We start from the raw sequence: 14,511 nt of genomic DNA, 5'->3' as shown, positions 1-14,511 counted from the left end.
TTGGAGGATGGAGGACAGGAGGCTCAAAGGGACACAGTTGAGACATAAGGAAAAGGAAGTATAGAATGTAAGCTTTGTATCAATGTTGAATCTCTTGTACTTCTTAGCTGCGCTTAATGGGATTGCATAAAAGAATGTTCTTGTTCATGGGAAGTGTATATGTGAATTATAGTGTTTGTTCAAGGATGTGTGCAGCTAGTTCTCATACGTTCAGAAGACAGAGCAATAGATGATGGATGATAGGGAGGGAGGGAGGGAGGGAGGGAAAGAAATAGTGATGTGACAGCATGTTAAAGTTGGTGGATTGGGCTATTGGGGGAGGGGGGTCAGGGTATGCTGGAGTTCTGTGTATGGGGTTAGTGTTGTTTTTGCAACTGTTCCTATAACTTTGAATTTATTTCAAAAAAAAAAAAATCTCACTCTAACGATATACAAATCCTTTATTTGAGTAATGAAAAGAGGTTCTGAGTACTTGTCAGCCCTAAGTACTTTTTTATGTCAAGTGTCAGTTACAAGATGAAACTTGGAGTTAACCGTTTGTTTTCTCTGAACCAGAAAATTAAAATAGTGCACAGTTTACTGCTATTCAGTTAATCTTGAAGTTCTTTTGGAGTTTTGGATCCTTACTGCGATATATCAAACTCTGACTTAAGGATCACAAGTGCACATGCTTGTAAGCCCACCCCTCTACACAAATATGTATGTGTGAGTAGCATATATAAACACACACACCCACATATATTCGTATATACTATTCTTGTTCTGTTAGCATGCCCATTTGTGCTCTTCAGTTTCAAGAGGACTCTCCTTTCTTGCTCAGTGATCCTTTCAATCTTCTCTTTTTCACTTCCATATAGAAGTCTCCAAATATTCTCATTTCTTTTTTCATTTTCTATAAGCGCCAAGCTCTTACTCATTTACTTTGCAGTTGGTCCAGTATAAACATATTTAATTTTCCCACTCTTCACCTTGCGATGTTTCTGGACTATCACTCCTCTTCTCTTTACCTTCTTTTTTCAGACATAGGTAGCTGTCTATTTCTTCAAATTTAATTCTTCTCTTTTATGCTTGTAACCTCTTCCCTCCTGACTGTTCCAGAACTTTACAAAACAGGCTTCATGAATTGCTTTCTTCAAGGTCATCATTGTTTCCAAATCTAATGGTCTCTTCTCATTTATTCATTAATTCACCAGATATTTGAGCTTGCACCATGTGCCAGACCTTATCATAAATGTTTAGGCAAATATATGAGTAGGGAGTTCGTAGTCTAGAGCAGGGATCAGCAAACTTGTTCTGTAAAGGGGCAGATAGTAAGTACTTTAGGCTTTGCGGGCCAGACTGTCTGTTGCAAGAACTCAAATCTGTGATTATAGTGTGAAAGCAGTCATGACAGTACATAAATGAATGAATATAGTCGTTGAAATAAAACTTTATTTACAAAAACAGGCAGCAGGCTGAATTTGGTGTGTGGGCCATATTGCTGACCGCTTAGTCTATTTTAGTCTTTTTTTTTTTTTTTTTAATCTAGATATTGTATTGATTACTCTTTACCACCTCCTTTTTGAAACTCCCCCTTTTGAGTTTTGGAAAGTTTCTGTTACTCTCTACCTCTCTGAAAGCCCATTCCTTGTATCTTTTTCCTACTCTATCTACTAGGTTGGTGTTTCTCAAGGTCCTATTTTTGGCCCTCTTGTTTGCATTCTCTAAACTTTCTTGACAATTGCCATCTTATCCCATACTGTCTAAATGACTCATTCTCCATCCTGACCATTCTCCTGAATCCATTCCTACATTCCTGTCTGCCTGTTGGATGTGTCTTCATCCAGCTGAACTATCAGCACTTCACGCTTCTTAAAACTAAAAATGAAGCTGTTGTCATGTTCATCTTTCCACCTGTTTCTCCTTATTCCCTCTTTCTGTTTCTCTGTCTCCTACAGTTGAGATAGCAACTTAACTGTGCTAACATATGGAAAGCACCAGTATAGTGTCTGGCTCACAGGAGGCAATCAATAAATGTTAATTCCCTGCCTTCTTTTAATGACATTAGTGCTCCATTTTCCTTGATTTGAAACATTAGAGATATATTTGACCCCTTCAATTTTGTACTACATCCAATAAGCTTCTAAGTTCTTTAGTTTTATTCTGCAATATCTCTTTTTGCCCCTGACATCTCCTTTCCTTTTCACCATTTCCTAATGTAAAGAACTCTGTTAGGAATTACATTTGCCTGCACATCATAAAAACAAAAGCATGTATTCATTAGGTTAACCAAATGAAGGTTTTATGTTCCTCATGTGATACAAAGTCTGGAGATAAGCAGTTCAGGGCTGACTTCTGTCAGGGACTTGACTTCTTTCTCTTTTCAGATATCCTTCAGCAAGTAGCCTTTCTCCTCATGCTTTGCACTTGGTGGCCACAAAATCAATGTCTGATCTCCAGCATTGCATTATATTTCAGGCAGGAAGAAGGGGAAGAACAAAGGGTAAAAGACCAAAGGGCCAATCTCACTGGGTATTTCCTAGTTTTAAAGGGCTATCCCAGAAGCCCCATCTAACAACTTTTGCTTACTCTCATTGGCTGGACCAATCACATAGCTGGGCCAATCACATGGCTACTCCTAATTGCTTCCCCCAATGAAATAAAGCCTCAGTTACAAAGAAGGAGAGAGTAGATATTGGACAGGAACTAGGATCTGCTATACCCTCATTTCTACTTATGGAGGCTCTTCCACAATATCTCCTAACTCATATTCCCACCCCCACTCTCTCCATTTTTTAATCCATTTGCCAGACCAAATGTGCTGGAACTTGACTCCAAATTCATCATACCACTTTAAAAGGTGGCTGCCACTTAAAAATAAATGTCTAAGATTCTTAGTCTGGTATTCAAGACCCACCATAGTGTAATGCCAGAGACCCTCTCATCTAGAGTTGTAGCTCTGCTTTCCACACATGCTGCACTCCAGGCCAGGTGAGTTTATTGTATTAACCTCAGGCATGGCTTTCTTCATGCCTTTTCTTAGGCAGTTCCTTATTTCATTCTGCACATCCAAGTTCTCATATCTTTCAAGGTCTAGGTCAAATGCCACCTCCTCTGTTCAGCTCTTCCTGGTCCTCACATCTTCTGTACCTCTCCTAAATGGTATTGGTCAATTTCTCCCCTCTGTTAGGGATTTAAAGTCTGTGTCTTACCCCTCCTATTGGAGAACAAGCTCCTTACAGGATCCTTGTCATACTCAACAGGTTATTCTACTCTTCTGCAAAAGCTGGCATAGAGCCTTACATGTTCGAATAAAGAGCTGCTAGATTAATGAATGAATATTTCTACCAGGACTGCCAAAGGAATTTTGTTAAAAGCTAATATTTATAACATGTCTGCTATGTGTCTGGCACTAAGTGCTTTATATATAATAACTCATTTAATTCTCACAACAACCTTTATGAAGTGGCTTTCCTTAAAAACTCAGATGAGGAAACTGAAGCTCAGAGTGGTGAAGCTGTTTACGCAAGATCATGCAGCCTCTAAGTGGCAAAGCTGAAATTTTCATTCATGCAGTCAGATTCCAGAGCTCATGCTCTTTACAACAATGCTATTATTATTATGCCTTTCACCAGAAAAAAGCACCGAGACAGCTGAGATGTTCTTCAGAAACTACTCCTGACAACCTGAAGCCCTCTGGGCAAGTGACTCTCCGCACTGGCAGTGGGTTTGCCTTCACTGGGGCAAAGAGCTAAGGTCAGGCCAGGCAGTCGATTTCTTTGTGATTGAAATGGTCGCCCTTTAAAGCTGTGATATATTGTTGATATCAAAGTGTTGTCCGTCACCCAAAAGAAATACCATAGGAAGGGGAGAACAGGACTGCAGACTGTTTGCTTTTTAAGGAAACAAGGGCTTCCACTCAGGTCTTGCTAAGTGGAGGACTTCGCCCGGGTGCACATAGCAAAATATTGTTAAAGCAGACTGAAAACTGTGATGTGTCTCTTACCTATGGGAAATTACATTTGCTTTTATGGAAAAAACGGTGGGGCACAGGAGGGCTTAGGCAGAGTTCTCGCCTATCATGCTGGGGGCCCCAGAGTTCTCGGTGAACCTCGGCTGCCTCCCATTCAGCAGTGCCCGTTGGGGATAACCAGCTGGTCCCTGCATTCCCTTGTTTACCCATGAGAACAAAACCTTACCCTGGGACTTGCAACTCTCCTATTGAGCAGCCTTGGCTTGGGCCTGGCAGTAAACAAAGCAGGGGCTGTAACATGAACTAGCTTGTGCCTTAAACAGGACAACCTGTAAATTTACTCGTCTTGCTCAAAGGCACCAGATGCCCCGGGGCATTTTCTCTGTTGTATGAAGGGGGAATGGGTATTTGCTTCTTCAGGGAAGGGGGAGTTATCCTGTTTCTGAAAAGGGTTGGATGATCACATTTTAACTTTGTTCCATGGCTCTAACTCCTGGGATCATATGGAAGATAGGAATTTGACTGATTTTTGCCAGTAAAATAGCTCCCTGGCAGTGATTCAAAATTTAGCATAGATGATTAGAGTTACACCAGCAGATAAATATCTTCTGCTTCTAAAATAAATAATGCCCAAGAGCATTTAGATAGTGGGGTTTTTATAACAATTTTTATTGTTCACATTAACTACAAAAATGCCATGTGATCAGAAAAAAAAAAAAAATCAGGGAGGGAAAATTTGGGAACCACAAATAGAAATTAGCAAAATGACTTTTAAACAACCCCAAGATGGCTACTTCTAATATATTTTTTTTAATATGCATATAAATAGGATAATTCTATAATACTATTTTACCAGCTCTTTTCACTTGATAGTATATCATGAACATTTCTAATATCATAAAATATTCTGTATAGCACTGTTTTGAGTAGGTATTGCATTCACATGGATCATATATATATGAAGCCCCCAGTGAAAAGTTTTGCCCCACTTAGTTCTCACTCTCTACTCCCCATAGGTAACTATCTCTTCCATTAGTCTTTTGATTATTTTCTCCAAGTTTATTTACATAATATAAGCAAATTTAAAAATATTTTCTTACTCCCCACACAACTTTAACACAAAAGGTAGCATTTTTAATGTACTTTTGTGCTTTTCTTTAATGCAGCATTGTCTATGCAGAACTATCATTACATTATCTGACTATAGTGTAGCATTTTTAATGTACTTTTGTGCTTTTCTTTAATGCAGCATTGTCTATGCAGAACTATCATTACATTATCTGACTATAGTGTTAAATTTTTTAGCCATTTCCCTGTTTTTTGGACATTTAGGCTGTACAAAAATAGCCTTATAGATGTATCTTTGTATACACCCAGGATTATTTCTTTAAGATAAATTAGTTGAAATTCTCTGCTGGGCTTTTGCTTCATGTTTCCAGTTGTTCCAAAAAGTTTATTTCACTTTACCCCTTCCCCAACAAGGGTTGCCAGTAGGTAAAAAGGGAAGGTAGCTAAAAGAGAATATTTGGAACAATGAGCTTTTTGAACATTTTATACAAGAAAAAATAAGCACAGAAACGCGATGGTGGATTGATCTTGTTGAAGGCACAGAAGGAGAGGGATTCAGTGAAATGTGGTTGGGAATTCTTGAAACTGGAGTGAGGTGCGAGATCTGCTCTGGCCTCTGACATGATATCTGTGATGAACCTCATGTCTTCAAGTCTGTTTTCTCTTCATCGGCAAAGGGAAGAGGGCTCACTTAGATCTATTTGGGCCCCATTTTGTTCCCCAAGTATTTAAGTAGGTGAAACATGAGGGAGTCTTTTCCAGCTGTAAAATTCTTTATCATTGTGACTTCATGTTCAGAGGAAATAAAATTTAGGCTTCTACCAATTGTAGTTGTGCTTTGAAGGGAAAATCTCTGTCTTCCTTATGCTCTGGGTTCCTAATCTCTCTTCATTTCAGTAAATGAAAGCTTCAGTAAACTGAGTCTGAACTTCTCATTCCATCACTTCCATAGAGAACCTTTCACAAAATTCAGAGTGAATGGGAGAGGGAATGTTAAAACTACAAGAGATTCCTAGCTGCATAGTTAAATTGGAAAAAAAAAAGACCCAGACATTTATTTTTAGATGGTGTAATATTAACCTGCAACAACATTAAGCAACAATCATGTGACTCCTACTAACGGCAGACTTGGGATAGTGGTGATGTTGGATTTGGCTCCTTGCGGTGTAGTGATTTAGCAGATGGCAGAAAGGGAGGCTGAGCTTTAGCAAAAACTAGTGTGGAGGTCAGCCGTCAGTCAGCATGCAGGATGTGTTTAGTTAATGGTCGGTTCAGTGTCAAAGCTTTGTCATTAGAAGCTTCCCCATCTTCACCAAGTGAGAACTTTGGTCACTGAGATAAGATTGGTCACAAATAAATACCATATCCAGTCATTTCCTTCCTTTCTCTACAGCAAGCAAACTGAAGAAGATCCAGGCACTAAGGATCTGGAGACATTAATAGACACAATCCAGAAGCAACTGAAAGATCATTCATGTAAAGAAAACATTCGAGAGGCATTTCAAGATTATGACAAGGAAGCTTCAGGATTTGTGGACAGGGAGATGTTCTTTAAAATCTGTGAATCTCTTAATGTCCCAATAGATGACTCCTTGGTTAAGGAGGTGAGCTCCATTCATTTGCCCCCAAAGGCATTTGCTTGTGTGTTTTGTTTTAATTGGGGAAGGTTTGGGATGTTCAAATCAGATCTCCTATCCTGACTGTGGAATTTCCCCATTTCTGGGATTGGCATATTTTTTCTAAATGATATCCCAGGGCAGGAAACAAAATCTTTCTTTAAATGGGCATAGGGCTAGAGAGCACAGACTGGTTAGTAGACCAAGAAGTCATGGCTGAAGGTGGGCAGCAGAGGTGAATCCTGGAGGGGCAGCTGCCATAGGGAGACTCCAGGAGAAGCTGATTGAATGGGATGGCTGGCAGCCTTTGCCACCTTTACAGCCAGTGCCCACTGCAGCCCATCAGTAAGGCAAGCACGGAAGAGAGCATGAGTACTGCCCAGGGGCAGTGGTGTCTGCTCAGTTGGGGCAGCGGCCAACTGCAAATGTAGGAAGGCCATGGAAACTGTCCTCCCAGAATTTTCATGAGAGTGATTGAAGAGGGTGTTCTGTACCCTTTCTCACTAAAAACCCCTCTCACCAGGGTTCCCCTGGAAGTCAGAACAGAATCTCCCCTACAGTTGCTAATGCTCTGGCTTATTATTATCCAGACAGTCTCAATGACAGAAAACATTGAGGCGCTGTAGTCCTTTGTCAAGATCTTTGGGGAAAAGGAATGTTCAGAAGTTAAGCCTCATTTAGGTAAAGTTTATGTTTGGGGCTATAGAACAACCAGGTTGGATACAAGGGTTTTTCATAAACAGGAACAATTAGTGGAGGGTGGGGCAGATAAAAGGGTATTTGTTTATGTGGCCAAACACCCATTTAGCTTCTCAGACCTCAGACTGGCAGCACACCAGCTTTTGATTCTCAAGTCCTTTGCCCCATCTATGACACGACAGGGGAGAAGGGAACAGCAGCTCATGGGAAGTGGGGGAGGAGGGGTGGGCGGGGGGTGGATTTGTACTTGCCTTATCAAGTGCCTATTACCACTGACAGGTGGGCTTCAGAGGATTGGTTTGACTGGTGACATGGTAGGTCCTTATCTTAGAGTGTCATAACAGGAACCTACTCTTTTATATCTTACTCCACACGGCCTCTGTGGACAGAGTCTTGTATTTGGATATAAAAACAATTATAAGTATTTGAAAATGAAACCACCCTTTATAAATATGGATGTCAGTCATGAAAAGTTCAGCAGGTCATTCATTCCGTCTGAGCTTCGGTCTCAAGTGTAAAATGGGGATAAGGTCTGACCTATCTACCGGGTTCATAGGATTGTTTCAGAATCAACTGAGGACATAAAAACTCTGAATTGGTTTGCAAACGTCCAGAATCATTATGTATTAGCATGCTGCAGTGACACTGAAGGCAGCCCTGCCTGCCTGTCTTACCTGTTCTTTGCTCTCTTCTGCAGTTAATCAGGATGTGCTCTCACGAAGACGGCAAGATTAACTACTACAACTTTGTTCGTGCTTTCTCAAACTGACCTGGCCAGTGAGAGAATGCAAGATGAATTTTTGAGGTTGGACCTACACTGTGAAATCTACCTTGTGCTCTTTGTAAGGGGATTTATAGGGCTCCTGAGGCTCTGCTGCTTTTTTGGTTCTGACATTTCACTACTACTGAAGCTTAAATTAAACTGAATCCTATAGGATCTAAGATTGGTGCCTTTTTGGGGGATAAGGATGGAGAATGATTAAGAGCAGGAGGAATGATAGAATTTGCTAGGAGAAACATTATTTGGGGCATTGAACACATGCACACAGCCCTGGCTGTTGGTGCTAGCCACCCCCAACCCCACCCACCCCCAACCCCGCCACCTCCTCCTGTCCCAATATTGCAGGGAAATATACCACATGTTTTTCAAACTATGATCCCAGACCCATTGGTAGACCTGCATTTTAGAAGATGGAATTGAATCGAATAGAAAATAACAGAGTAGGTATGTATTGTTCCATGAAACTTGTCATTTCAATTGTGTGTGTTTTCACTGGGTTATGATATAAAATGTATTCCCTGATGTGAGAAGTTAAAAACAAAATTAGAAAAATGCTGCTGTTAGAGAGCCTGGCCTTGAGATAGGTGAAAAGACTAGTACCAGTCACCAGTTTCACCTTTACAAATGCTATTGCAAATTCCTCCATGTTACCCAAAATGTGGTATAAAGGAAGATGGGGTTACATACAGGATGCCTGGGTCTCTGAGAACCACTGGAAGGCTTCCCTTGGTTTTTCCTTTCCTGATGAGCTAAGCTACCTATCATAGCTTATTAAAGGTTTGTAAATGTATTATCTTGACTCTTTCTTCTGCCCCAGATTGATACCTCAGGAGGAACCTTCTTCTCCCCCATCATGTTATTCTTAACTATTTAAAAAGTCTCATTTTCAAGTATTTGAAAAGTCCTATTTCAGTCTAAAATAAAAATACTAATGTCTTTCCTTCTTGCCCCAGATTTGGAAGCCTGTAGTGAGGGGACGGGGGTGTCAGGGGGGAGGGGGAATAGTAGGTTTCTCCTTCTTTCTCCTTTATCCCTCCCTCCATCCTTCCTTCTTTCCTTTCTTCCCTCCTCCCTTTCTTCCCCGCCTCCTCCCTCCCTCCCTCCCACTTCCTTCCATCTGTTCCCTTTGCCCCATTCAGTCATGCTGCTGTTTCTGGCCCCTTGGAGGGTCTGGGAAGGGACAGGGAGTGGAAACCAGAGGAAAGGGGCAGCAGAGTAAATCCCTTCTACTGAATCCTGAGTGGCAGTGGAGCCATTACATGTCGCTACTTAACAGCCATTAAATGTCGCTACTTAGGAGGGAGTAGAGTTGAACGTTAGCTTGCAGTAAGCAATACCGTGGGAAGAAGAAATCACTTTGAGCCAGCCCCCAGGGAGTTAAGACAGAAAGAGAAAATGAGCGTTACCTATTAGCATTTGCAGTGGAGGCACACTATTAGCTGCAGCTGTCACATCTAACTTAAGAATGTGTATAAGATTGTTCAGAGTAGCTCATGGATACAGAGCGAACAAAATCTGCCCTGTGCCAATTTATATTCCCACTATCAATGAATGAGTGTTCCTATTTCTCTACATCCTCTCTAACACTTGTTATTTTCCATTTTAAAAATAGTAGCCATTCTAGTGGCACTCATTCATTGTTGGTGGGAATGTGAAATGGTGCAGCCGCTGTGGAAAAACTGGCAGTTCCTCAGCAAATTACCATATAATCCAGCAATCCCATTCTAGGTATATACCCCAAAGAACTGAAAGCAGGGACTTGAAAAGATATTCACACACCAACGTTCATAGTAGCATTATTCATAATTGGCAAAAGATAGAAGCAACCCAAGTGTCCATCAACTGAAGAGCAGATAAAATGTGGTATATACACACAATGGGATATTACTCAGCCATAGCAAGGAATGAAGTTCTGAACCCTGCTACAACATGGATGAGCTTGAGGATATCATGTTGAGTGAAACAAGCCAGACACAATAGGGGAACTATTGTATTATCTCATCTATATGAAATAATTAGAATAAGCAAATTAATAGAGCCAGAAACTTGAATACAGGTTACTAGGAGCCAAGGTGGGGGTAGGCAATGGGGAGTTAAAGCTTAACTGGTACAGAGTTTTCCTGTCTGGGGTGATGGAATAGTTTTAGTAATGGGTAGTGGTGGTGGTAGCACACCATTGTGAATGTAATTAACACGACTGAATTGTACATTTTAAAGTGGTTAAAATGGGAAATGTCAGGTTGTGTATGTTAACAGAATAAAAATTAAAAAAAAAACACAAAACAGTACAACATAAAGAGTGAACCCAAATATAAACCATGGACAATAGTTAATGGTATACTCATAACAGCATTGTTACATCACCTGTAACAAAGGTAGCACACATGCAAAATATTAACAGGGAAAACTGTATGTGTGAGGTGGAGTATATATGGGAATTCTACTTTTTGTATGATTTTTCTGTAAACCTACACTGCTGACAATTAAAAAAAAAAAAAAAAAGAAAAGACAAAAAAACTGCCCTGTGGGTGAATAATGGCTGTGACTTAGCCACTGCTCACACAGCTGGGCCTGTACCGTCTGCACCACAAGGGGGCCTTGAAAATACCATCTAATTAGGGGTGTATCATACCCATATCTTTAGGCTTCAAGTTGTATTTGGGAACAACAGATAGAAAAGAACTTCTCTAAATGTTGTTTTCAGAGAATCAAAGGTTATTTGGGTAAGCAACTTCAGAACATCCTGCTGACACACAAGTATGAACGTGTTCTTTGTAAAATAAAAATCAATTTATTGAGCTCTTTATTTGTACCATGAACTTAGCCAACACTATCTCTAAATCTCATTTCCCAAACACTCCCCACCCCCAGAAAAAAAAAACATACAAAACCTCTTGGACAGAGATGAGCAAACAGGTTCAGAAAGGTTAACTGCTCAAAGTCACCTGGCTTCTCATGGCAGAGCAGGAATGAAAACCGAATTTGCACCAAAGCTTATCTTGTTAGCAACCCCTCACCTTCAACTCAAGTAAATACTTCCTGTTTAATTCTCACATTGTGTGTCCTTGCCTAACTGCTACCTGCAGTGGCACTCACCTCTCAGCTCTGAGTGTGGTTCTGGAAAATGTAGCAGACAGCTGCAGCAGAACTTCCAGCAAGAGTAGGCCTCTGACACCAGTAATCCCACTGCCCACAATTTTTACTAATACCTGGATGTTTTCTATTCAGCACTTACACTACTATTTTGTGGCTTTTACATACAAACCAAACTCCCCATCTCCTCCAAGCCGAATGACTTCATGACATAGTAGGCATCAAGAACGGTGTGCTTCCTTCTGGAGCTTCCTGCCCATAAACCCCATGTCAAGAAAATCTCTACCCGCTTTTATAGTTTACTGTTGCAGACTCAAAAATAATGCACATCACTATATGCCACCTGATTGTAACTTACTCCTCTTCCATCCTTAATTCCAATCCCCTGATTCACTTCACCATAATGAACAAATATACTTCAAAAGGTATACATGAAATGACTACTGTTAGTGAGAAATATTAGAAAGTAAGGCTAAAACTGAGGCAAACTAACAAACAGGAAACTACAAATGTTGGAGATGATGTGGAGAAATTGGAACTCTTATTCATTGTTGTTGGGACTGTATAATGGTTCAGCCACTCTGGAAGTCAGTCTGGCAGTTCCTTAGAAAACTAGATACAGAGATACCCTTCGATCCAGCGATCGCACTTCTCGGTATATACCTGGAAGATCGGAGAGCAGTGACACGAACAGATATCTGCACGCCAATGTTCGTAGCAGCATTATTCACAATTGCCAAGAGATGGAAACAACCCAAATGTCCTTTAACAGATGAGTGGATAAATAAAATGTGGTATATACACACGATGGAATACTACACGGCAGTAAGAAGGAACGATGTTGTGAAACATATGACAACATGGATGAATCTTGAAGACATAATGCTGGCAAAATAAGCCAGGCACAAAAAGAGAAATATTATATGCTACCACTAATGTGAACTTTGAAAAATGTAAAACAAATGATTTATAATGTAGAATGTAGGGGAACTAGCAAGAGAGAGCAATTAAGGAAGGGGGAACAATAATCCAAGAACAGATAAGCTATGTAACGTTCTGGGGATGCCCAGGAATGACTATGGTCTGTTAATTTCTGATGGATATAGTAGAAACAAGTTCACAGAAATGTTGCTATATTAGGTAACCTTCTTGGGGTAAAGTAGGAACATGTTGGAAGTAAAGCAGTTACCTTAGGGTAGTTGTCTTTTTCTTACTCCCTTGTTATGGTCTCTTTGAAATGTTCTTTTATTGTATGTATTTTTTTTTTTAATTTTTTTTTCATACAGTTGATTCAAAAGAAAAAAAGTTAAAAAAAAAAAAAAAGGAAAAAAATATGTAGAGCCCCCTTGAGGAGCCTGTGGAGAATGCAGGGGTATTGGCCTACCCCACCTCGATGGTTGCTAACATGAACACAGACATAGGGGACTGGTGGTTTGATGGGTTGAGCCCTCTACCATAGGTTTTACCCTTGGGAAGACTGTTGCTGCAAAGGAGAGGCTAGGCCTCTCTATAATTGTGCCTAAGAGCCTCCTCCCGAATGCCTCTTTGTTGCTCAGATGTGGCCCTCTCTCTCTAGCTAAGCCAACTTGAAAGGTGAAATCACTGCCCTCCCCCCTAAGTGGGATCAGACATCCAGGGGAGTGAATCTCCCTGGCAATGTGGAATATGACTCCCAGGGAGAAATGTAGACCTGGCATCGTGGGACGGAGAACATCTTCTTGACCAAAAGGGGGATGTGAAAGGAAATGAAATAAGCTTCAGTGGCAGAGAGATTCCAAAAGGAGCCAAGAGGTCACTCTGGTGGGCACTCTTATGCACACTTTAGACAACCCTTTTTAGGTTCTAAAGAATTGGGGTAGCTGGTGGTGGATACCTGAAACTATCAAACTACAACCCAGAACCCATGAATCTCGAAGACAATTGTATAAAAAAGTAGCTTATGAGGGGTGACAATGGGATTGGGAAAGCCATAAGGACCACACTCCACTTTGTCTAGTTTATGGATGGATGAGTAGAAAAATAGGGGAAGGAAACAAACAAACAGACAAAGGTACCCAGTGTTCTTTTTTACTTCAATTGCTCTTTTTCACTTTAATTATTATTCTTGTTATTTTTGTGTGTGTGCTAATGAAGGTGTCAGGGATTGATTTAGGTGATGAATGTACAACTATGTAATGGTGCTGTGAACAATTGAATGTACGATGTTTTGTATGACTGCGTGGTATGTGAATATATCTCAATAAAATGAAGATAAAAGAAAAAAAAAAAAAACTACAAAAGCATGCCATGGAATTATATCAGACAATTACACCGAGAATTCTATGCCTTTTATTGTGTTATTTCAGAAAATATTTGTTGATCATTTGTTTCAAAATGCACATTAAAAAAAAAATCCATACAAAATTGTAGTTTTAAAACCAGACACAGTGGAAAAAGGATTTTGAAAAAAGCTCATCAAAAGTAAAAAGACACCCCCCCCCCCAAAAAAAACCTTTTACATGAAAGCATAAATACAGCAGGTACAAATTTTCCTTGAGTTCCTGTTGAAATTTGGTCCATAACATGAACAAGCTAAAGTAGAAAAACAAAAAGACAATTTGTCCACATTTGCATTATGAGTTGCTCAGGGCACCAGCAGCCTCAGCTCATCCTTCAAATGTCTGTTAAACAGAGGAACTGAAAAATGAGGTTTATAGTCTCATCACATAAACACTCAAATTTGTACCCAAGGAAATGGTGGTACTATCACAGCCAGACTATCAGGTGAAAGGGGCTATCCACGCCTGGCTGATTCTCAGAAAAATCTTCCTCCCCATGTGAACAAGAAACTCTGGAATGCTTTTAGGCAGAGAGATGGCGATGCCACCATACCGTGGGCACACGATAGAGCTTGTTCCCAGACGCTGACTTACTAATGCCCCATGAGGACGACTTTTTTTTCTCCTTTTCAACAGGTTTAAAATATATATATATAAGGACTTCTAAGGTGATGCTACATGTTCTAGAGAGCCACAGACATCCAGCCAGGGTCATGAAAATGGCATTTCTGCAGTAAGGCATGACTACCCCTTCCCGGGGGTCCCATCTCTCCCCCATTCCAGGGCGCTCTAAGGGACAGAAAGGCCTATGGAAAAGACCACAGGCTGGGAGAGTTATTGCACAACCCGGAAGAGCAAGAAAAAGGAAGGTAGGCAGGGGCAGCGGGGAGGGGGGCTGCTGCTAACAGGGGTAACACTGAGTCAGGAGCCAGAAGTAGTGCGGCCACAGCCAGACTCGGCCGGCTGTAAAATGGGTATCTATGA

At 40.6% G+C, this 14,511-nt stretch overlaps 1 protein-coding gene across 1 annotated transcript in view; it reads left to right on the top strand.

The window, feature by feature from the left end:
- Positions 1-8,408, top strand: part of EFHC1 (EF-hand domain containing 1) — a 114,731-nt gene extending 106,323 nt beyond the window's left edge. The window contains exons 10-11 of the mRNA XM_037844773.1: positions 6,414-6,624; positions 8,033-8,408. Coding sequence (XP_037700701.1) covers positions 6,414-6,624; positions 8,033-8,104 — 283 coding nt within the window. The 3' untranslated portion in view covers positions 8,105-8,408. The remainder of the gene's footprint in view (positions 1-6,413; positions 6,625-8,032) is intronic.
- Positions 8,409-14,511: the final 6,103 nt, after the last annotated feature.

The sequence above is a fragment of the Choloepus didactylus genome, chromosome 7 (assembly GCF_015220235.1).
Source record: "Choloepus didactylus isolate mChoDid1 chromosome 7, mChoDid1.pri, whole genome shotgun sequence".
NCBI classification, from domain to species: domain Eukaryota; kingdom Metazoa; phylum Chordata; class Mammalia; order Pilosa; family Megalonychidae; genus Choloepus; species Choloepus didactylus.
The sequence above is the reverse complement of the archived record's forward strand: the minus strand, read 5'-3'. Positions and strand labels throughout refer to the sequence as shown.